At 37.1% G+C, this 24,403-nt stretch overlaps 2 protein-coding genes across 4 annotated transcripts; both read right to left on the reverse strand.

Annotated features, from left to right (window-relative positions):
• Positions 1–458: 458 nt before the first annotated feature.
• On the reverse strand, positions 459–4,550 carry LOC147544534 (casein kinase II subunit beta-1-like). The gene is made up of 5 exons (XM_086634421.1): positions 3,894–4,550; positions 2,086–2,304; positions 1,725–1,834; positions 1,470–1,635; positions 459–949 (listed from the first exon to the last, which is right to left on the reverse strand). The coding sequence occupies exons 1-5, from the start codon at positions 4,129–4,131 to the stop codon at positions 819–821; spliced, it is 864 nt and encodes a 287-aa protein (XP_086490547.1). The 5' UTR covers positions 4,132–4,550; the 3' UTR covers positions 459–818.
• A 6,007-nt stretch (positions 4,551–10,557) lies between these two features.
• On the reverse strand, positions 10,558–17,334 carry LOC147544535 (coiled-coil protein). 3 transcript variants are annotated; one of them, XM_086636525.1, is made up of 4 exons: positions 17,291–17,334; positions 14,683–14,904; positions 14,065–14,594; positions 10,558–11,017 (listed from the first exon to the last, which is right to left on the reverse strand). In XM_086636525.1, the coding sequence occupies exons 2-4, from the start codon at positions 14,861–14,863 to the stop codon at positions 10,778–10,780; spliced, it is 951 nt and encodes a 316-aa protein (XP_086492651.1). In that variant the 5' UTR covers positions 14,864–14,904; positions 17,291–17,334; the 3' UTR covers positions 10,558–10,777. The 3 variants fall into 3 exon arrangements, with proteins under 3 accessions (XP_086492651.1, XP_086492652.1, XP_086492650.1); XM_086636526.1 differs by lacking the exon at positions 17,291–17,334 and adding an exon at positions 15,191–15,383 and having other exon boundaries at positions 14,683–14,965; XM_086636524.1 differs by lacking the exon at positions 17,291–17,334 and having other exon boundaries at positions 14,683–14,988.
• Positions 17,335–24,403: the final 7,069 nt, after the last annotated feature.

The raw sequence follows: 24,403 nt of genomic DNA on the forward strand, positions 1-24,403 counted from the left end.
CAAAGACATCATTTACACGCACAATCCACACACCAACAACCACCAGGCAGACAAGCTAGCTAAATGGGCTCGTAAATACAATTGTGATCGCATTTGGACTGTTTTTCCCTCTTTCCTCCTTAACTAGTTTTTGTAGTCTCTTTGTTCTATTTTATGCTTTTCAACAAAAAAAAAGTACAACAGGATAGCTAACCTAAAAACTAGATATACACTACAAGGTTCAAAGTATTAGAATAGCTTTTGAGTACTGGAAAAGAAAACACAACCTCACATTGTTCCCCTTTCTAAAATCAAAATTTTGAGTACTTACCTGGGTTTACTTCTCTAATAATATACAATACCGAACATTAGAAGTCATGTTCTCAGATTTAGACTTTGCCCTATTGGCTCAAAACACATGTATTAGATACAAAGACTTGCTTCAATATCCTCAATAAAAATATGTAAAACAACTAAAATACAGATAAAATTATTTCAAATTCCGATTTAAAAAATGCCAAATGGCACGTTCTCTATTACCGCTACACTTAGACGAGTCAATCAGACAGTAAAAACCAAGGGTGCATTAGCCCAGTGGAATTACGGATGCCGACTTCAATCTTTTCAACGTTTAAAGGGAAAACTAATAAAAACAAAAATAGGTTGCAGGTAAATCAAGTTGCTCGTTCTTTAAATAATTATTCCTTCATAAAAGACTTCTAAGCTCTACTTTGGTTTTTTTCGAACCATAATCTTTTTTGTCCTTCCAGGCAGAGAAGCGAAGGAGACTTAAACTCACCGGTTGAGGATTACGCTGGAGAATTGGAGGACATTGTGGGTCAGGGCTTGTTGATCTTGAAGCCGAATATTCTGGGTACATAGCTCTGAGATGGTTTTTGTGGCTTCAGGTGTCCATATGACATAAGAAAAAGATGTGGAAACGTCGTTCCAAAATAAGCTCCATCACTGTCTATGCATATTGAGTTAAGGAAATCTGCATCCAACATTGTAAGAAGTAGAAAAAAATATGCATACCAACTTGAATGATAATGAACACACGGTGGCAATCGACAAACAGACATACACATCCAAAAACAAGTAGACGTGCATGCGATCACAAAGGGCCAGAAGGTACAAACACAAATGCTATTATCGCTTCTCTACCTCTAAACGCCTTCTTTTAGAGGGGCCACTCGGCCTCTCGCTCCCTCACTATTTCTACAGTTCCTTCTTTTATCCTGTCTAAGAAGCCTAGTATTTCTACAGTACCTCATCTCCCCAAAAGATGGATTGTTAGAAGATGATGTTAACAGCCTACAGAGAACTGAATGAACTGACAGGGATTACCTGACAACTGAAAGGTGTGACTGACGAGTATGCACGAAATATACTAAAAAAGTTGACACAAGAGAGTAGAAATATGAATGCAAAGTAAATATGCAGTTAAAATCAGGCCTTGTCAAAATGTTGATTGAATAGCAAAAGGATACTTCCTTGGTATTTGGATCGAGGGTAATAAACATCTTCACATTTCGGACAGTAGATCTTTACAGTACTCGATCGAGGGATGTCTGATTGACCAACTGGAAGACAGGGTTGTCCAGAGCAGTAAACTCTTGGGCATCTCCCAAAATCGTAGTTCTTGTACTTCTCTAACTGTAAAAGTTCCATTATAGAGACTTAGCCTAGTTCACACCATAGTAGCGAAAAATGATTAAGAAAATAAAAAGACGGCATGTACTCACCATTGCAGCCATTCCTTTGCTGGTTAATATATAACGGACATGAATCAGACCATACAACATCTCAGCTGCTGACTCAACCAATTCATTTTGTTCCTCAGTGAACATATCACCTGTGTAATACCATGATAAGAGTTCGTTAAGAAAATGATTCGGAGGTCTCATAAGAGAGTCTATCAAGGAAGTTGGACATATCATCTTCGTAAACTGGAATTTACTTCCTATAACTTGGAAAGAGACTCCTTCATAAAAGACAAGAAGAAGCAAACTAACACCCACGCAGTAAGTAATTCTTCAATCACTTTAACCAGAACCAAAGCTAAACAAACCTAAGTAATCAACACAAAAGGTTGAATATGCTTACCATGAGAAGATTCGACATCCAAAATCAAATCAAGTGCATATTCGTAATATGGAACTTGACTGCTTAAGCCACAAAGATTGAAATCGTCTTGAATATACTCATCATCAACTTCACAGAAGAATTCATTCCCTCGGAGATTACAAAACCATGAGATCCAAGAAGTGTCTTCTCCATCAGAACCACTTACATCGGACTCTTCACTATCTGTTTCAGATTCCTCTGCAATGAATGTAACAAGAATATGCATTAGCACGGGGAAGAACAATCAAAATGATTTTCAGGGGAAGGCAAATGGTACATCACCCACCACAACCTCCAAGCTGTCAATTAGCAAAGAGGTAAATAAAACAATTTAAAACGTGTATACAAAGGGGCATGGCCAATAGCAATTTGTCTTTTGTAGCAGTTTATCTAGTGCTGTCATAGAACTTTATTTACACCTCATTATCCGTCCATGTAGGATAATCCTAAGACGTTTTTTTTATTTTTTATTCATTCGTACAAGTAAGTATAACGCATTTTTCATTGGCAAAGATAATATCTTGATCAATTAAATGAGGACATTTGAAGATTTCAGCAATCGGATAGCAGCCGCTAAGTGTTTGGTCACTAATGAAGCTAAGCAGTTGAAATCAGATGTATCAGCCAACATGTTACAGATATATTGTGCACTCGTGAAGGACAAGGTTCTGATTAGGTGACTGACAAATCTGTAGTTACCATATCTTGTTGTTACCAGCAGCATAGAAATAAGAGCAGCAAGTACTCTTCTCGAATTCCTGAACTTAAAATATTTTCTTTTTCAATTTAATCCCCAAACTAGGTCATATCACATATATCCCCTCGTCCAATATGGTCCAAGTTCCAACATCCAATCTCATCTACATAACTTTCCTCGTTTGCTGGATGCTTCTTTCAGTCTCTTCTTAGCCTAGTTTGTTTCGTTTTGATTTGTTCTTTTTTTGCCTTTGCGCTTCCGAAGAGTCTCTTTGGATAATTAGTTTTCTTTTCATGTATGCAGGAAAAAACATTACAGGCATACAAAATAAAGGGGTTGCAACTGATTTTAATCCCCAGTGAGCCTTACGTACTTCTAACCTATACATTCTGAGGAGACATACAAGGCAACGTGGAGCAATATTGAGACTCCCCCTAAACCTAGGTGAGTGCCTTCACTCAAGACCAGGACAAGCTAAGTATATTTTCCGTTTACATATATGCATGTGTTTTCCAACTTCCTCAAGTATTTATGATATATTCTTCTACACCTCCACGCTCATCTATGTAGACTGCCTTCATCACCCAATGTTAAAGTTTGAACAAAACATTCAAGTTTGAATACATGATTCAAGTCCAAAGAAAAGGTTTTCACCTCACGCCTTGGACACCTAGGAGAAGCCTTCGAAGCATAGAGTAGAACAATATTATTCACAACCCCCTTTTATGCATACAGAAAGATTCAAACCCTAATCTCCACAGTGGAGAAACAAGAGTTACTACCCAACTAAGGTAGGGCTTGACGGCATCCCCCTTTTATAAAACCTCAACATATTACTCACATCACATAAACTATCATCTACCCTAAACAAAATACTCTGTAAACCCTAACCTAATCAAGTACCCATTGTGTATAAAGTCATAAAATTCAGACCTTTCCACGTCCCTAATCACAAAAAACAATGATTTTGAAAACCCAAAAAGCTAGAACCACCAGGAGAACCAAATGAACATCAACAAAGTCCAAAATTGAAATATCAATCAAAAAAAGGGGATTAAAAGTAAAAAAAAAAAGAAGAGGCAAGTTTTACCATCATCAGAACAGTTGTTTTTAGAGAGAGAAGTAGAACGAGTGTCTCTATGATCAGGAGGTTGTTTTCCTGATGAAGTAGAAGGAATAGATAATCTTTCTTTATCTCTTGGATTCAATCCTTTAGAAATAGATGGTGATGATTTCTCAAGTTGTTTATCTAGGGCATCATTAATCCTTTTACGATCAAGAGAAGTAATCTGTGACTTGGATCCAACACTTCCTCGATCTTTATGCATATCTTCTTCTTCTTCTTCTTCTTCTTTAAGTTGGTTTGAATTAATCAATCTCTTCCCTCCTTACTAAAATAAGAGCAAAAAACTTTTCCCTAACAAATTTGAAGATTGGAAATAAAGGGTTTAAAGGGGTAGAGAGAGAGAGAGAAGGAGATGGTAAACTCTCTCTGTCTGTCTCTTACTACTCTCTCTTGTTTTCTTCTGGGTATCTCTTTCGTGGCTCCCAACTTTCAAGAGAGAGAGAGAGAGAGAGAGAGAGAGAGAGGGGAGAAGAGAGACTGAGGTTTCGATTTCAATCGGGATTGTGCAGATTTTTCTGGGGGTTGAGAAGAGTCGGACGAAACCGATTTCAAAACGAGTTCGAACAGAAACCGGAACTTGTTCGTTTCGTAACAAAACCTATATAACCAAACACTTCCTTTGAAATTTTATTTTTGGTGACTATTGTTTTATTTATTTTTTACTAGGTTAGTCTTGACTAGTAATTTTTTTTTCGAGACAAAATAACATCTATTGATTAAGAGTTAAGTCACATTCGGAGATGTTACAGTGAGATAGCGAGCAAGTAGGAAAACAAACAGTGATGCATGTCTTTGCCTTCTTAGAGTTTACAGCCAAGTTATAAGCAAAGTTGTTAAATTGCCTATTTACAAACAAGAAAGTAATATGATCAAAAGAAGAAACTATGCTCTTAGCTTCTTTCAAAACATGTTTCGATGTCCAGTGAGATGAGTTGATATGACCATTCAAAAAGTTTGTAACATTTGTAGAGTCGCCTTCCAGGATAACTTTCTTGATTTCATGTTCCTTAGCTCATCGAACTTCAAGCAGACAGGCCTTACTCTCTCCTTCGTCTACTGATATGCTGGAGAGGAGGATTGATTCTTTGGCAAGTTGCTTCCCTCTATAGTCAGAAATAACAATAGCAACATATGTGAGAAAAGATTTTTTGTCCCAAGAGGCATCGTAATTGATTTTGAGGTAACCTTGGGGAGGCGGACACCGTTTAGTGGTAACTGGAGGTTGTTCATGCATATATGTCTTAAGATTCATTTTCTGGATATCAAGGAAACTATGTATAGTTGAGACAAGGTGCTCAAGATTTAGTTGTTTCCCCTTGAAGATCATGTCACATCTTTGTTTCCATAGGTGCCAAATAACTGTTGAGATTGTTTCTAGAGATGTTAATGAGCTGTGGTGATGGACATGAGAGTCTAAGTTAAGAAAAACATTAAACCATTCCTCAAAAGATGTCGGAACTACTTGGAGATTCTGAGTTGATATAAATTGATGGACTATTTCTTTTGTTATCTTGCAATCCTCAATGAGGTGTATAATGGTCTCATTTGATTCCTAACAAAGAGGCATAATGGGATAATGTTGTTCATGTAAGTATTCAGGAGTGTGTTGATAGGAAGAATGTTTAGAGCTAGTTTCCATAAGAATAATAAAATTCTGGGATGAATCCTTAGTTTTCACAAATGTTTCCAGATGCTTGAGATGGTAAGACGGGGGTGATGGGGTTATGGATCAGGTGTTTATAGAGAGTTGAGACAGACAATGTCCCATGTTGAGACAAGTTCCATTTTTGGGTATCCTTATTAGAAGTGAGAGGAATGGATAAGATTTTTATAATGATATCTGGAGGAAATAAGAGATTGAGGAGGGGTTGATTCCATGTATGAGTAGAGGTAATGAGTTGTGACACCATTGAGTAGCCCATGTCAGATAAAGGCAAACCCAGTGGTTGTAGTCCTGGAATCCAGGAGCTTGTCCAGATGTTAATTTGATGGCCATCTCCCACATCCCATGAGGTGTGTTGGTCAACTAGGTCTTGATTTTTAAAGATATTCTTCCAGACCCAAGAAGCATTGGAGGGACAATTAAGTTTGGATTTTGCATTGAAATGATATTTGTCTTCCAAGAATTTAACCCAGATTGTCTCATCTTTTGTTCTAATCTCCCAGTTGAGATTACTTCTGAGTGAGAAATTATCAGTATAGAAATTTGAAATCCTAAACCTCCTAATGATTTGTGTTTGCAAATGGAGTTCCAGTTTTTCAAGTAAAGTGTCCTTAAATTAGTTTTTGTTCCCCACCAGAAATCTCGTATCTAGGGGCAGCAGACAAGGAGGACTTGGTCAGTTCTCCTCTGCCTGCCTGAGAGAGTAAGTTTTTTTTTTCCAAATGCTAAGCTTCTTGTGCAGTTTATCTAGAAGGGGGAGGAAAGGAGTGATTTTGGATTTGGCAATGAAGATGTTGGTGCCAAGGTAAGGATCTTGATGGTTGATTTTTTGGACCTTTAGAATTCTGTAGACTATTTTGCAATGTTTGTTATGAGCATTGGAGCTAAAGAATAGTCCACTCTTGTGAAAATTTATCATTTGACCTGAAGCTGCCCCAAAGTGATGTAGAAGATCCAGTAAGTGAGGAACTGAAGGGATGCCCATCTTCAGGAATAAGAGACAATCGTCTACAAATAGAAGATGGGAGATAATGGGAGAGGAGTTTGATAGTTTGAAACCCTGAATATGGCCAAGTGATTGGGCTTGCTGGAGCATTCTACTCAAAGCTTCCATGAAGATGCTAAAGAGATAGGGGGAGAGGGGATCCCCTTGCCTTAGGCCTCTTGAAGGAGTGAAAGAGAGTCCTGGGATACCATTGAGGAGCACGAATATGGTTGAAGTAGAGATGCATTGAGAGATTAAATTGCAGAAAGAATTTGAAAAACCCAACTTTGAAAGGATGTTCAGCAGAAACCCCCATTCCACTCTGTCAAAAGCTTTGCTCATATCTAACTTCAATCCAAGATATTTTTGTTTCTCTTTTTGAGATTTCATAGAGTGAGCTATCTCTGTAGCTAGGAGAATGTTGTCTGAATCATGCCTCCCAAGGACAAAAGTACTCTGAAAAGGGCTAATGAAGGAGTCCAAAAAGGGTTTAAGTCTATTGGCAATGATCTTGGAGATGATTTTGTATGTTGTATTACAGAGACTAATAGGCCTGAAATCTGAGGGGTTAGCTGGATTAGTTATTTTGGGGATTAGAGCTATGAGAGTCTCATTTATCTCAGGGGCAATAATTTCACTATGAAAGAAGTCTTGAACCATGTGGATTATGTCTGAGGAGACAACATCCCAGTTTTGATGGAAGAAAGAAGGGGAGTATCCATCTGGTCCAGGAGATTTATCTGCTTTCAGATTGTGGACAGTTTGTTCAATTTCTCATATTGTTAGAATATAGGTGAGGATGGAGTTAAAATCATTTGTTATTATAGGTTGAAAAAAAATCATCCATGAGTGTTGATAAGGTTGTAACTTGGGTGGATAAGATTGCAGCAAAATGAGAGTGTAAAATTGAGTCCATTTCCTGCTTGTTTACCACCCAGACTCCTGAGCTATTTCTGAGGCCTTTAATTCTGTTATTTCTGGCACGATAGGAGGCCATAGCATGGAAAAACTTTGTATTTTTATCTCCCAGGGAAATAATGTTGTCTCTGGATTTCAGTTTCCAGAACTTTTCTTGTTTATCTAGAAGGGAATTGAGATTTTGGAGAAGTTCAGGGTAGAGTGTGTTGTCCTTACAGTTTTCAATCATAACGGAACTAGTTTTGATTTGGATTAACAGATTGTTGTAGTGATGTCTGTCCCATAACGGACTTGAGATGTTGTTTTCATTCCAGTGATTAGTGATAATGGAAGAACACTCTACCCTGAACTTCAATCATAACGGAACTGGTTGAAGCTCTATCAGTTTATTGTGGACCTTAATAGATGGGTGTGAGTTGTTGCTTTCATTCCAGTGATTAGTAATAATGGAAGAATACTCCCTATCAGAGAACCAGATAGGGTTACATCTGAATGGTTTTTTGCCCAAGGAAGTTGCTTTGACAGTATTAAGCAGAATAGGATTATGATCCGAGTCTAATCTCCGAAGATGAGTAACCATAGTATTAGGGTATATATTCAGTCAATGTTGAGTAACCAGAGCTCTGTCTAGAAGTTGTTGAACAAGTGTGTTGTCAGTATGATTGTTGGTCCAGGTGAAAGAAGAACCAATATATGGAGTCTCAACAAATCCCAGATCGAGAATATGAGAGGTACAAGATGTTATCTGTTTCCTAGATATTTTACTTCCTCCGGCCTTATCTTCTGTGTGGAATATGATATTAAAATCTCTTATGATCAAATGAGGGTAGTTATTGGCAGTTGTATGATATATATATGCACTAAATCGAGCCCAGAACCCCTGTTAATTTGCACTGTTAGGCTCCCCATACATAAATATCAGTGAGATAAGAATATTGTCCTGAGGGGTGATAGCAGTGATATGTATCCAATTATTGTTTTGATGAAGAATGTGAATTCTAAAAAAGTTCTTGAAAACAAGTACTAGTCCACCACTAAGACCAATAGGAGGTTGGGTGATGTGATTATCATAATGATATTGAGACAGCATACTAGAAATAAATTGGTCATTTTGTTTGGTTTCTGAAAGAAAGAGGAAATCAGGGTTGTGGATCCTAACCATGTTATGTAAGTGGAATCTAGTGACTCTTCCTCCTAGACCTTGATAATTCCAACTCAATATGGAGAAAGGATAATTTGGAGACATAGTGTGAATATAAATACAGTAAAAGCCTAGAAAGCAAAAGATTATAGTAAAATTAATATAATTACTGAGAGTATGAGGGAAAATATTGAGATGTACCTGTTCGGTAGAAGTCGGTGGAGTGCTGGCTTGACCATTTGTAACTGTCTGACTTGGAATCACAGTAATATCCCTACCTTGAGGAGCAATGTTGATAATATATTGATTATTCTGTACTGAGTTTGAGACTTTCGACAGGGGTGAGTTAATTGGATTGTTTAATCTGATCGACATTTTTGGCTTTTGGGTCTTACCTTTTTGGCTTTACTTGGCTTTTCTGGTTATCTACTGCCTTAGGTGATTCTCCATAAATTTAATCGAAATTGATATCTGCAAAGGTGTTTGGGATATGGGGAATGTCTTTGGATGAGAAAGAAGCACAAGAAAAAGGCCTATCTATTCCAATTGTGGTGAAATTACCAGTGCTAATTTCAGAAGTCCAAGGGGAATGACAAGTGATTGACAGAGGAGTTGTCCTTGTGCTTCTTCCATAACTGCTCGAGACCCACCGGAAAGGAGTCTGTATCATCATAGGTGGTAGCTTTCATCACTCAAAATCTTCCTTTTTTCTCTGCTATCAATCCTAGAGAAGTCTAGGATTTGCATCGGTTCCTTACCTTTTGCAGTATGGGTTGGATTATTTTGTGGATTCTGGTTGTGATGGAGACTTGGTTCCTTGATGTGTATGCCTGGACCACACTTCTCTGTGTTCACTGATGTTGATGAGTCTTTAATAAAGGGTTTAGTCCAGCTTGATGAACAAGGTTGAGTAGTGGGAACTGGAGCTCTGGTGGTATGAATGATAGGTGGGGTTATTGTAGCAGTGATTTGGGGAATGGTGGGTGGGGTTATTAAGAAGTGGTAAGGGAAGGTGGTTCTGTTATAGATATGTTAGAGGTGGGTATAATATTTGTGATGAGGGATGGGTTCGAGTAGATTAGTGATTCTAAAGTTGTAGGTGGAAGAGAAGCTTTACCAGGAAGGAAGGGGTGATTAGAAGATGTGGGTTGTTCAGCTTGGTCTTGACAGGGGTAAAGAGAGTGATCAATAATACGGCAGTAGAGACAGGTAGACTTTGAAAAAGGAAAGAAACGATATTCGATTCAGATTTTATCTCCATCTAATTGAACTGAAGTCCCAGTAGGGCAAGGTTTAGAGACATCCCAAACTATATCTACTTTAATTTTATCAACTGGAAGAGAACCCCACTGAGAGGGGAAAAATCTGAGAACATGGCCAAGGGTACTGGATATAATTCGAAGATGTCATGCTTGAGGGGTACGGTTCCAGGGTTTGTGTCCACATCCATTGCATGCAGGATTAGGAGATAATCAAGAATTACCTAAGGTTTGTTAATCAAACCCCTGTCTCTATCTTTGGCAATTTGAAAAGTGAAAATGAAGTGAAAATGAAGTAATTCTGTCTGTTTGAGCCTGGTCGGTTTTAAATTTGGGTGCCTTTAAAATCTCCCCTTACATGAATAGGGTTTGAGCCTCGTCGGCCATAATCCTGGACCTCAATCTAGCCTCTTTGGACTTAATCGCCTGGACCTCGATCCAGGACCCCGATCTCGCCACTTTGGACTTAATCGTCTGGGCCTCGATCCAAAGTAGGCTCGCTCTCGTCAAAACTAGTAAATGAAGGAGTTCTAGAGAAAGTGAGACACATGAGTTGGTCGGACTTTGAAGAGTAAGCGAAGCCAAATAAGATTATAGTTTTCTCATCTAACAAATCGGATAGAATGAGAAGTAATCTCAAAGATCAATCATCATATGAATGATTTTAGTAAAGAAACAACTTTCAGGAATTTCATTAGTGTAAACTGCAAAATTTAAATATATACAGATAGCTGCTAACATAATCATAGTTACTACCACTAAGACATTAGGAACTCTGTAACAGATGAAGTATCATTAATCCAAGGAGGGTACAAAATGAGTTAATTAGATGAGAATTTTAAGAACACTGAATTGGAAAGACAGATTCATACTTTTCCTCATTCAATCTTCGTCGAAGTACTTCTCTTCGGCGTCATGGCTGACTTCCCTAAACCAATGATCGTCCAGCGTTTCATCGTTGTCTATTTTAGAGTAATCCAGATGTTGAGTATCTTCACCAGACAAAAATTTTTGGTGCATTATAATAGTAAATTGTTCTAGCTGATCTTCAATCTCTGCCGTAGATAAAGTTGTTCTTCCTTCCGAAACAATACCATTTGGAAGCTCCCGATCTGCTACCACCTATATCCAGATAAAGCTTCCATCTTCAGTAAAACCTCAAAGTATATTAGTTCAAGAAACATACACAACTGAAAATGGTAAAAATTAGAACATCCACAGTTACTGCTTTAATACTAGTGCACATAACAGTCGGAATCCAGTTTAGAGATTTCTTGATTGCTAGGGGGAAGCGGTATGAAGTTTCCATCTTAGAACATAGATTGGTTTGGGATTCTTTGGGTTGGGAAGTGATGTGAACTAGTAGGCTGGAGCTTCAATAGAGGGTTCAGAAATTATAAAGATAAGAAAGTAAGAATTTTTCGTAATTGTTCTTCCTCGGGGGATCGAACAAATAAGGAGAACATCACTATCCTGAATCCTGATAGGTGTTCCATGCTAATACAAACATATATCGTAATCAGAAACAAATAGAAATCCCTATCTAAAGAGATATAGAACAAGAATCCTGCTAAACCTTAGCCATAAGAGTTTTCTATATCAAAAGGAAATTAAAACAAATGTAAACCTAAATAACCACGATTATTCCAATCAAGTTGAGGACCAACAATGACGTGGCTTGGTAGCTTGGCTTGGTAGCTTGGCTTTGAGGTGTATGCACCAAAATCATGTTGAAGACATAGTATAGGTCTGCAGCAGGCCGTACCATGTTGGCACAATCTGTTAATGGTCCGTGGCATGTCCAAAGCCACGTTTGGAACGGCACTAATGTGCCGTGGGTGCAGAGTGGTCAGACCCCAGAGGATCAGCCCGACCACAACCCACAGGAACTGCTCAGTATGGATAGGTTAATAAAGTTGAACTTGAACGGAACATTCAAAAGGCTGGAATCCACCAGTCAATTGAACTGGTAGAATTCCTAGTGTAAGAACCCATCTTGCTTGATGGTTTTTGGTATTCTCTGAGACATGAAGATAATTTACGAACTTTATGATAGAAAATCATTTTCGAGTATGCTCTCATGAGTCATGAAAAAGGGGGGTCTGGGTGTGTCCAATCAAGAGACTATATACTATAGATGCTTGCCATAAAAAACAAACAAAGAAACAAAACAGTATGACTCTAAAGATCACCTGCAGTATTTTTGTTGTTATTACTCAATTCAGACAGAAGTTCTGTCTGAGTTATCTACTGCAAACAAAATAAAAAACCTAAACAATACTGAGACCACATCAAGTTTTACCAAATTCCTACATCTGTAACTCCTCTATAGCGTTCATTATATTTGAGAAATAAGACCTGACCATCAATTTGGTTCAAACAGGACATAGAAGTGAAAATATCACACACATTAGGAGGTTCCAAGTGTCTTACAGGATCACCAAAACTTAAGGTAATCCAAACAAGTAACTACTATCGTGAAATTCAGATCATTTTCTTACTGTTAAAAGGCTATGGCATGCATATTTCATGCGCAAACAACATATGCAATATGTTACACTTATAAATGTTAAATTCTCGACTCTTTTCATTCACCTTAAAGAATTTAGTATCTTACTACCAAAATTCTGGAGAAGATGGTTAAACTAGATCATGGGTGCTAAGGAAGTACCAAACTCGGGCGGCAAACTAGACCAGAACAAGCTGGCATGCAAAACAAACAATCAACCAACAAGGAAAAATCCAATAACATATTACTAAGACACTCATCCTAGCTATTGATCAGGTCCTATAGCTTTATGTTGAGGATGAAAGACGTCATTGAAATTGGAACTCTATAACTGAACCACGGTCTTGATAGATAATAGTATGTTAAAAGCTTTTTGGGTATCTCTAAACATCCTACTCTTACGCTCCTTTCTATCAGGTCACTATCTTATAAAAGTTTCTCACTATCAATTGTCACAAACAACATGAGACAACAAGGTCTTAACTTTTGAAATAAACAAAAGAAACAAATCCTAAATGGCCCAACTGGGCAACCTAACTTGCAGTCTCACTCAGTAGTTTGTTCCACTGTCCTCTTTTTCCTAAGCGTAGAATTTCTAAATATTATTTTTTGAAGTTAACATCTAATATACCACACCCAAAATTTGTGTAAGGTGTACCTTTCAAATGAAACCCGCTATACTCGGTTGTTTTTTTACAAAATTATTAGTTTAACCAAATTTAGTGCTAGTAGAGTTCAGATAACATGGGTTCCAGGTCACAAATTGTAGGATCTTAACACCGTTTATTTGAAAATACAAGTTTTTGCAGGTTTCTAAGTTTCAATTGTTGTAAGAGCATATATGTTTACATATATAATGTACACATAACTACATATAATGTTTCTCTCCCAGAATATGAAATAGATCGAACTTGAAAACGGAAACAGACGACAATCCTTAGTAAGAAACTTCTAAGAAGTGGCTATGTCAACAAAAATATTGGTGTCCAAATAACAAAAAGCGAAGGTGCCTAGGCAGCACATAGACCGACCATCCCCAACTAACAATCAATCAATTATCTGATAAGAAAAGATCAAGAAACTACCACTACCACAATATTATTGAGATCTAGACGCAAGGAAATTTTAATAAGATTGCTAACTAGGCTAAGAACCTAACCTAGATTTCCATACCTTCTTCGCCAAATTTCATGGAACTGTGATATGGAATCCGAACTAGGTGGAGCTTATATTTATGGTCAAGAATTATATAATAGCCTCCTAGAGGGGTGGATAGTTGAGGATGGCCGTAAGTTAACCCTGTATGCCTTGCTAAGCACAGTTCGGAAGAAATCAAGCGCTTCTTGAAAGACAATAAGGTGAAGCTCAATAGTCTAATTTCGGTAAAGGGGAGTAGGGAACTACATTCTATTCTGGTCGGTGTAAAGACTAGGCGAAGAACCTAACCTAGATTTCACGCTTAATTGGGATGCGTTTACCATGTAATTCTCTTCTGCCCTTTTTTGGGTTTATTACAAGGTTTAACCAATCTTCTAGGTTCAACATATAGACTCTATTTTAACTTCAACAAACACATAGAAACGAGCATATGGAACAATATAACATATAGTGAATGGAATCATAAACCGAAAAGAAATTTCAATAAATTCTTCAAATTTACCTCAGTAGGATTCCCATCGTCACCACCCTTAAAAGCTTCTTCCTTTCCTTCTTCCATTTCATCATCATCTTCTTCTTCCTCTTCTGATTCTTTTTCTTCCATGTCTTCTTCTTCTTCTCTCTCATTACCAACCCAATCCTTCTCATCAACACCTAATCTCTGTTGTTCACCTCTAATCTTAGCAACTAAAATCGCTTCTTCAGACCTTCTCATCAACGTATCAGACCATCTCTCCCCTGGCCTAGCCATACTCCTTCCACTTTGATCCTGAAACTTACCCACATACTCATGATGCAAATAAGGTTCTCTATCTCTCATCGCATCTTCAGAGAAGTAATCCCCCTCAATCACCAACTTATCCAAATAAGCTCGTCTTCTATTCTTCACTGAAACTGACCTAGATCGAACTTCTTCAGTAGTCGGATTTATTAAACTTCTGATGTGATTTAAGTGCCAATTGATCTCGTAATCATCTTGTAATACATCGAATTCAGATAACTCGTCGGGAGTTAGTTGAGATCCGTACCGTTCTGAATTCATAAACAAAGAAATTAGGTTTTAGTTAGGGTTTTAAAAAGAGAAAGTTAGAGAGAGAGAGAGAAGGGTGGAAATACGTACCTAAGAAGACGGCGGTGTCTCGAGAGAGAAGGTCGAGAAGAATGGATTTTCGTTGAATTGGATTAATGGCTGTATTTTGGAATGATTGAGGAAAGTAGAGATTATCCAGTAAAGATAATCTATCTGTTATGCTCTCCATTGCTGACCTACTTAGTTCCTTCTTCCTCGTCTCCTTCGTCATCTCTCTCTCTCCTCCTAAAACTCTCAAATCTCCTATATCTGCTTTTAAACTCTCTCTCTCTCTCTATTTACCGGCCTGGTTGAGGCGGTTGCCGACTGCCAACTTTGTTTTTTTTTTTTTTTTTCGAGAAATCCACTATAATCTACCTTAATTTAAGTCACACTGAAAGAACCTAAAGCTCAATAACATGAAAGAAGCGTAAATCCAGTCAACATGAAAGAGGCCTAAAGTCCGACAAGACGACAACATGAAAAAGGCCAAAAGTCTGACAAATTTATATATTGTCCAAATTACATGAGATCAATTTCGATGGCAAACTGCTTCCACCAAGACTCGATCCCGCATGATTTGGTCAAGGTGGCCGCTTCCAAGTAATTAGGGTGGGCATCGTTTGATTCTTGACCATTTAGAGTAAAACCGACATCATATCATCAGTGACGGTTTTACTAAATCATCGATCGGAACCGAACCAATCAAAACATCTACCAACTTTGCTTAAGAGTGAGAGAAAAGTGAACTTAAGCAAAAGGATCAGAGGTTGAAATTTAAAATCAATCTTTAGACTGTTATAGATTTGAATCCCAAAAAAATTTAGTTCTTACTTTACAACCCTTATTAGGTATTATTTATTAATTTATTATATTGTACAAATGAAATCTATATAATAAAATAAAAGGAAAAATGATGACTGGGACAAACATCCTTTTTAATAAGAGATATTGTCTAGAAGGCCTTCTCAAAATTTAAAATATAGTCCTTCGTAGAAATAAAGTTACCTATTTAAAAAACAATAATCGTTTCCTTATTAGAAATAAAAATACTAATTTAAAAAAAAAAGAAACAAAATAAATTTCAAGGGTTAAAAAAAGAAATTGAAATCTATATAATAAAACAGAAGGAAAAGCGATGACTGGGACAGACATCCTTTTTAATAAGGGATATTGTCTAGAAGCCCTTCTCAAAATTTAAAATATAGTCCTTCGTAGAAATAAAGTTACCTATTTAAAAAACAATAATCGTTTCCTTATTAGAAATAAAAATTTTAATTTAAGAAAAAAAAAAAACAAAATAAATTTCAAAGGTTAAAAAAAGAAATTAAAATCTCTCTCTCTCTCTCAATAAAATCTATTATATAAAACAGAAGGGAAAACGATGACTGGGACAAACACCCTTTTTTAATAAGGGATATTGTCTAGAAGCCCTTCTAGAAATTTAAAATATAGTCCTTCGTAGAAATAAAGTTACCTATTTAAAAAACAATAATTCCTTCCTTCTTAGAAATAAAATAACTAATTTAAGAAAAAAAAGAAACAACATAAACTTCAAGGGTTAAAAAAAGAAATTAAAATCTCTCGCTCTCAATAAAATAATAACTAATTTAAGAGAAAAAAACAAAAAAATAATAACTAATAAAAATCTCTCTCTCAATAAAATATAACAATAAATTTCGTAACATTTGATTGATACAAGTGTCCGTGCCCTAGGGCACGGGACATACCCTAGTAATAACTAATTTAAGAGAATAAACAAAAAAATAATAACTAATAAAAATCTCTCACTCTCAATAAAATATAATAATAAATTTCGTAACATTTGATTGATACAAGTGGTTGTGCCCTAGGGCACAGGATATACCCTAGTATATATATATATATATATATATATATATATATATATATATATATATATATATATGCATAAATTACATGTCTATCAGGCCTGTGTCTAGGAGGGAGAATCGGACGTCCCCCTGACCCCCACCTAAACGGGCTCATTTTGCCTTTCATGTTTTTTCTTATTTTGAGAGGGTGAGAGTATAATTGCTAACTCAATCTTTGTTTTTGTTCCGTCACACTATCAAGAGTGAATTTTTGGACAAGATCAATTATGAAGATTTGATAGACGAGTTTGCTCCAGAGAACTGGTTTTTGACAAGATCAATTTTAAAATAATTATTAATTTTTTTTTTTTTAAAAATCGTTTGTTTTTTTCCAAAAATTGTCTTTCCTGAAAACCTTTTTTCCAGGAGAACTAAGTTTTGAAAATCGTTTTTTTTCTTCTGAAAACTCATATTTCCCGAAAATCGTTTTTTTTTCGACAACCGTTTTTTCCCCAAACAACTTTTCTCCCGAAAGTTGTTTTTCCTCCCAAATCTCTTTTTTTTTTCTCGAAAATCGTTTTTTCTCCTAATTACAAATATGATTATAATAATAAAATTAACATTATATCTTTGACTACTAATTTAATTGGTTAAGATCAACTTTAAGAAGTAGATGCAAATGGTGATGGACTTGGAATTTACTAAAAGTAGAGATTATCGAGTAAAGATAATCTATCTGTTATCCTCTCCATTGTTGACCTACTTAGTTCCTTCTTCCTCGTCTCCTTCACCATCTCTCCCTCTTTTTCTCAAACTCTTAAATATACTCTCTCTCTCTCTCTCCTTTTAATCTCGCCCTCTCTATTCTCTAGAGCCAGTTGAGGCGGTTGCTGAGTGTCAACTTTTTTGAGAAATCCACTACAATCTACCTTAGTCGTTAAAATGCACTAATACATCATGAAGATGTAATGAGCATGATAACCGCCTAATTTAAATCACAATGAAAGAGACGTAAAGCCCAATAACATGAAAGAAGCCTAAATCCAGTCAACATGAAGGAGGCCTAAAGCCCGAAAACATGAAAGAGGCTTAAAGCCCGAAAAATTTATTATATTATTTGCTTTATATATTGCCTAAATTACATGGGATAAATTTTAATGGCAAACTGCTTCCACCAAGACTCGATCCCGAATGATTTGGTCAAAGTGGCCGCTTCTGAGTAATTAGGGTGGGCGTTGTTTGGTTCTTGACCATTTAGAGTAAAACCGATGTCATATCATCAATGACGGTTTTACTAAATCATCGGTTGGAATCGAGCCAATCAAAACATCTACCGACTTTGCTTAAGAGTGAGAGAAAAGTGAACTTAAGCAAAAGGATCGGAGGTTGAAATTTAAAATCAATCTTTAGATTATTATAGATTTGAATCCCAAAAAAAATTTAGTTCTTACTTTTCAACCATTATTAGGTATTATCTATTAATTTATTATATTGTACAAATAATATATATATATATATAAATTATATATCTATCACGCCCGTGTTTAAGGGAGCGAGTCGGACGTCCCCCTCGCCCCCACCTAAACGGGCCCATTTAGCCTTTCATGTTTTTCCATATTTTGAGAGGGTGAGAGTATAATTGCTAACTCAATCTTGTTTTTGTTCTGTGACATTATCGATAGTGGATTTTTGGACAAGATCAATTATGAAGATTTGATAGATGAGTTTGCTCCAGAGAACTGGTTTTTGACAAGGTCAATTTTAAAATAATTATGAATTTTTTGTTTCCAAAAATCGTTTGTTTTTTTCCAAAAACTGCCTTTCCTGAAAACCTTTTTTCCAGGAGAACTAATTTTTGAAAATCGTTTTTTTCTTCTGAAAACTCTTATTTCCCGAAAACTATTTTTTTCCCCGAAACTATTTTTCTCCAAAACCCGATTTTTCCAACAACCGTTTTTCCCCAAACAACTTTTCTCCCGAAAATCGATTTTTTTTCAAAAGTTGTTTTTCCCCCAAAACTCATTTTTTTCTCGAAAATCATTTTTTCCTCCTAATTACAAATATGATTATAATAATAAAATTAACATTATATCTTTGACTACTAATGTAATTGGTTAAGATCAACTTTTAAGAAGTAGATGTAAATGGGAGATGGACTTGGAATTTACTAAAAGTATTTAAAATCCCACTTGAGTTGTAGATCTCTTTAAAATCCCACTTGTGTTATAGATCTCTTTTTTTTTTGATGAAGAGTGTTATAGAATTCTTAAAAATCCCACTTTGGGTTTGTAATTTTTTGAACTAATTTTTTAAGTACAAATGGCGGGAACCAACACTCAAATGGTGCATATTGAACTTCTCACTTTGATAAGAAATTTGTCTATTTGTGTGTGGAAGAAGTACAAAAGGGTAATAGACTAGGGACTACCTTGAGCAGGGAAGGATATACAACTTTGTGGGTAATTTTTTTTCAATTCGACCAAAAAAACATAAGATAGGAAGAAGATGAAGATTCACTAGGATTCAAGTAAAGAAAATTGGAAAGCATGTAAATTAGTTAACAACAAAGGTTCGGGTTGGGATCCGGTTGCTGGAACATTGACTACTTCAGATGAGTTTTGGAACGACTACATTCAGGTATATATTTTGTTAAAAATATAATTTAGTGGGTCGCACCATATATATATATATATATATATATATATATACATGTACTAATAATCGTATAAATAATTCCAACTAGAGGAATCCAAAGGCTGCTGACTTTCGAAATTCAAGATTACAGATTGAGAATGAGCTTGATTATATTTTTGGTGATACAATTGCAATAGGTGAGATGACGTTTGCTCCGAGTTCTGGTGAAATGCCTTCAGAACTTAAGTACGCAAACACCAACAGATGACCAAACTCATGATACACAACCGTGTGCAACGCTCAAACTAATGAAACACAACAATCTTCTAAAGACGACATTGGAATAGGAGAGCAAAACGAAACTCAACGTTCTAGTAGGCAATCATTGCAAAATAAGAGGCGCAAAAGATCGTCTAGAGATTCAAAGATTTACCAATTCTATGGAAAAATTGATAGATGCAGTGGAAAATAGAACAAAAAGTTTTGAAAAAATATATAACATTAGAGAGTGCATTGAAACTTTAGGTACAATGGCAGATGTAATACCGCTAGGAAGCAAACTTTATTATGCATCCATTGACAATTTCATGGACAAAGATGTGAGAGAGGTTTTTATGTCTCTACCAGCTGAAGTTCGTTTTGAATTGCTACAAAGGAGAAATAATAGTTTATAATTATATTGATTTTTTTTACTAGGAAAGTATTCCATGGGCCTGTAATAGGTACCAAGAATCATACTAATGTTTAACAGTTTAAGTACTTAGGCGACTTCTCGGTCAGGTTTTCATGTCAAAGGAAACTTACCTTTGACATGAAAACAAAGACAATCATAAATGTACTATATGGCTGAAGAAACTTACCTTGAGTAGATTTTACAATCAAGGATGGAAATTCGCTGAAGTTAAAAGTATGAACTCCAAACCATAATTAAAACCAGCATTCTTAAGACCAAAGAGTCGGGTATTGAATTCAATAATGGGAAATTGAGTTTACCCCCTTCAGTAATTAGTAATTGAGTTCCCCCCTTGAATTTAGTGTTTTTAGCAAAACTGCTAAGGACATGTTTGGTATGGGATGATAAAATCGCAAATTACAACCAAAATCAATATTTACTAATCTTATTACCGACCAAATCAAACAATAAAAGTAAGGTGGAATAACTACGAGGAATCATATTGAAGGATAATTGTTCTTGGTAGTCATATTTATTTCACGTACGACAAACACAACCTTTGTGTTTTTGTTAAAAATAGTAAACTGGGTAAACTCAATTTCCCATTATTGAGGGGGGTAAACTCAATTACCAATTACTGATGAGGGGGTAAGTTCAAAAAACCCTAGAATTAATACAACAGTAAAGGGCACGAGCATTAGTATAATCAGTAGTAATTTAGATTCAGGACACCATCTTCTACTTCAGCTTCATAGTCCACTATCTATATGTGAGAGGCAGTTTCAAAATACTTGGTTTCTAATTTGGCGGTTTCTAAATTTTAATTTGGTAATTGGTGAGAAAGGAGGTTTAATAATCCTTTTCCAAATTGGACTCAAATTGCTCATAATTGGAAACTACCCAAAATTTAGAAACCCATGTTCCTATTATTGGGCTTGTTATGACGGTGGATATCCAATATAAATAGGGGGTTTGAGTGCTTGTAATTCACATCAACACCAACACAAGCAACAATAACTCTTCTTTAGAGAGAGCTAAAGAGAGAGGGCAAGAGTGAGAGAAATTTTTCATAGTTTTTTGAGCGGTGTTAAATTTCTCGGTCGTCGAAGATTTAGTATAGAAGGTTATTACTATACGGTACCATCTTGGGACGAACTTGCGGATTGTGTTAGTCGTCTTCATCTATCCTTCAATAAAGATTTCTTGTTCGCCCGAGGACGTAGGCTTTAAAGCCGAACCTCATTAATTATGTTCGCATATTTGATTTTGGCTTAGCTTTTCGGTTAATCTTCATAATCGGATCAATTTCTAGGATAGGTTCGATAGCTTCCGCGATTTTCAGTTATAACAATTGGTATCAGAGCCTTGTTTGAGATTGAACGAAGGAGAAGATGGGATCGAGAAGTGGTACGGTCAAAGCAGGGAAATATGAGATAGAGAAGTTCAATGGGAAAAACGATTTTTCTTATTGGCGGTTGCAGATGAAGAATCTGCTAATCTCGCAGAAATTACACAAGACGTTGACGGGAAAGAAACCAGGAGATATGTCAGATGAGGATTGGGTGGAGTTAGATCTCGAAGCACGGGCCACCATTATGTTGTGTCTTGAGAGGGACGTGGCGTTCCTAGTAGACGGAGAAACAACGGCGGCGAGTGTGTGGTTAAAGCTAGAAAGCAATTTCATGACGAAAACATTAACGAATCGGGTCTACTTGAAATCCAAATTATTCACATGTAGAATGGAAGAAGGTTCTTCTATTCAGGATTATGTGAATAGGTTTGACAGGATTATCTCAGATTTGAAGGATATTGATGTTAAGGTTGAGGATGAGGACCAAGCCCTCATATTGTTACTTTCATTACCTAAATCCTATGAAAACCTTGTTCAAAACTTTGATGCTTGTTGGTGATAGTCTAAGCATGGAAGAGACGAGAAATTCGTTATTAGCGGATGACCTTCGTAAGGTTGCTACTAGCGGTATGACGTCGGGTGGAGTAGACAAGGATCAAGCACAAGGGTTGTTTGTAACGAGGGGGAGGAGTAATGAAAGGGGAAAGGGAAAGGGCGGGAAATCTAGATCCAAATCTAGAGGCTCTTTCAAGAAAACGTGCTTTAGTTGTGGTGAGCTTGGCCACTTTAAAGCGGCTTGTCCAAAGAGAAAGTTGAAGCAAAAGAACGAAGGCTATAAGGAGAAAAAGGAGATGCAAGAGGCGGGATATGTGTCAGAAGAGGCGGACGAATGTTTCTCGGTGACAGAGGTGTCTGAGAAGATCTCCGATAAGTGGATGCTTGATTCAGGGGCGTCACACCATATGTGTCCAAATAGGGAGTGGTTTACTACCTATAGGAGTATAGATGGTGGTACAGTTATACTGGGTGATGATAGTACATGTAAAACTGTGGGACTCGGAACAATACGTATCAAGATGCACGATGGAGTGGTGAGAACATTGACGGACGTAAGACACATACCCAATTTGCGGAAAAATCTAATTTCCCTTGGTGTGTTGGAGCGGAACGGCTGTAAGATAATTATAGAAAATGACTCCATAAAAGTAGTTAAGGGTTCTTTGGTGGTAATGAGAGGTACTCGTTACGGTAATTTATACAAACTTTTGGGGACAACAATTACGGGAGATGTAGCAGTAGGAATCAGTGGAAGGGATCCAACGGCTTGTACGAGGCTTTGGCATATGCGCCTTGGGCATATGTCAGAAAAGGGTCTATCTTTGATGTGCGGGAAAGGCTTGTTGAAGGACATGAAGAAGCCTTGCATGGAGTTTTGTGAGCATTGTGTGTTCGGGAAGGCACACAGGGTGACGTTCTCTACAAGCAAGCACAGGAGCAAAGAGGTGTTAGACTACGTACACACCGATGTCTGGGGACCGGCAAAGTTACCTTCCAAGGGTGGTTCCAGGTATTTTGTTACATTCGTTGATGATCATTCGAGATTTGTCTGGCTTTATTTTCTAAAGCATAAGAATGAGGTATTCAACACATTCCTGGTGTGGAAAGCAATGGTTGAGAACAAAACTGGTCGAAAGCTGAAGACGTTAAGGTCGGATAATGGGACCGAGTACACGGATGGGGCATTCAAGGAGTTTTGTAATCAGGAAGGCATTGTGAGGCACTGGACAGTATTAAACACACCTCAGCAGAATGGAGTCGCAGAGAGATTGAACCGTACACTACTTGAGAAGGCTAGATGTATGCGCTCCAATTCGGGATTAGGCGTAGAATGGTGGGCAGAATCTGTTGCTACAGCTTGTTATATTGTGAACAGATCTCCACATTCTTCTTTAGATGGCGGCATACCTTACGAGGTGTGGTCAGGTGAACATGCAGATTACGGGAGACTTAAGGTTTTCGGTTGTACGGCCTATTACCATGTTAAAGGTAACAAACTTGACAATAGAGCAAAGAAGGCAATTTTCTTAGGATATGCTACAGGAGTCAAGGGTTACCGGCTATGGTGTACGGAAGACAAGAAGTTTGTAATCAGCAGAGATGTGGTGTTTGATGAGTCATCGATTGTAGCTATGGCGAAAGCTACAGTGCCTAGTTGTGGTGATGTTTGGTCTACTAAAGCTCAAGTAGTGGAAGTAGAAGCCGAAGACCAACGGGTTTCTAAGAATCATGATCAGGTGGAGCATCAGGATAATACTCAGGATGAGGAAATTGATGAACCCGATCATGAGGAGGTTCAAGGGGAAGGTACACAAGTTTTACAACAACAACAGCAGGATGTTTCGGTACACACTAAGCCGAAACGGTTATATAAGCCGGTACAGAGGTTAGGGTCAGACAAACCTCTTAGGCATTACGGGCAGGCAAATCTGGTTGAATATGCACTCTCGGTGGAAGACGACGAGCCGGTCACCTTCAAACAAGCTATTACCGCGGCGGAAAGAGAGAGTTGGTTGGTTGCTATGCAAGAAGAAATGGAGTCTCTTCACAAGAACAAGACATGGGAGGTTGTCCCATTGCCCGAAGGTAAGTCTGTTATTGGTTGTAAATGGGTGTACAAAAAGAAAGAGGATTCTTCCAAAATCAAGGGTACAAGGTATAAGGCAAGACTAGTGGCCAAGGGTTATGCACAGAAAGAAGGGGTCGACTATAATGAGATTTTCTCACCGGTCGTGAAACATACTTCTATTCGGGTGCTATTGAGTATTGTTGCTCACAGGGATCTTGAGCTGGAACAACTCGATGTTAAAACCGCCTTCTTGCACGGTGATTTGGAAGAAGAAATTTATATGGCTCAACCTGAGGGATACAAGGTTGAGGGTAAAGAAAATCAAGTATGTCGTTTGAGGAAATCTCTTTACGGATTAAAACAATCCCCTCGCCAATGGTACAAACGATTTGATTTTTTCATGCTAAAGCATGGTTTTCGCAGAAGTGACTATGATTGTTGTGTATATATCAAGAAGCTTCGCGAAGGTGACTTTATTTATCTCCTTTTGTATGTGGATGACATGCTTATTGCTTCTCGAAGCATGGTGGAGATAGATAAGTTGAAATCTCAACTCAGTCAAGAGTTTGAGATGAAAGACATGGGCGCTGTAAAGAAGATACTGGGAATGGAGATTAAGAGAGAGCGGTCAAGTAAGAAACTGCACTTGAATCAGA

Source organism: Eschscholzia californica, unplaced genomic scaffold, assembly GCF_041429995.1.
Source record: "Eschscholzia californica isolate CP2 unplaced genomic scaffold, dmEscCali1.0.p SCAF_4, whole genome shotgun sequence".
NCBI classification, from domain to species: Eukaryota; Viridiplantae; Streptophyta; class Magnoliopsida; order Ranunculales; family Papaveraceae; genus Eschscholzia; species Eschscholzia californica.

Excerpts from the sequence above, each read along its gene's own strand:
- LOC147544535 (XM_086636525.1), bottom strand. The coding sequence starts at position 14,863 with ATGACGAAGGAGACGAGGAAGAAGGAACTAAGTAGGTCAGCAATGGAG. Across the intron at positions 14,595-14,682 it reads AGACACCGCCGTCTTCTTAG|AACGGTACGGATCTCAACTA; the intron begins GTACGTATTTCC and ends TTATGAATTCAG. Across the intron at positions 11,018-14,064 it reads ACGATGGGAATCCTACTGAG|GTGGTAGCAGATCGGGAGCT; the intron begins GTAAATTTGAAG and ends ATCTGGATATAG.
- LOC147544534 (XM_086634421.1), bottom strand. The coding sequence starts at position 4,131 with ATGCATAAAGATCGAGGAAGTGTTGGATCCAAGTCACAGATTACTTCT. Across the intron at positions 2,305-3,893 it reads AAACAACTGTTCTGATGATG|AGGAATCTGAAACAGATAGT; the intron begins GTAAAACTTGCC and ends CATTCATTGCAG. Across the intron at positions 1,636-1,724 it reads GCAAAGGAATGGCTGCAATG|TTAGAGAAGTACAAGAACTA; the intron begins GTGAGTACATGC and ends GAACTTTTACAG.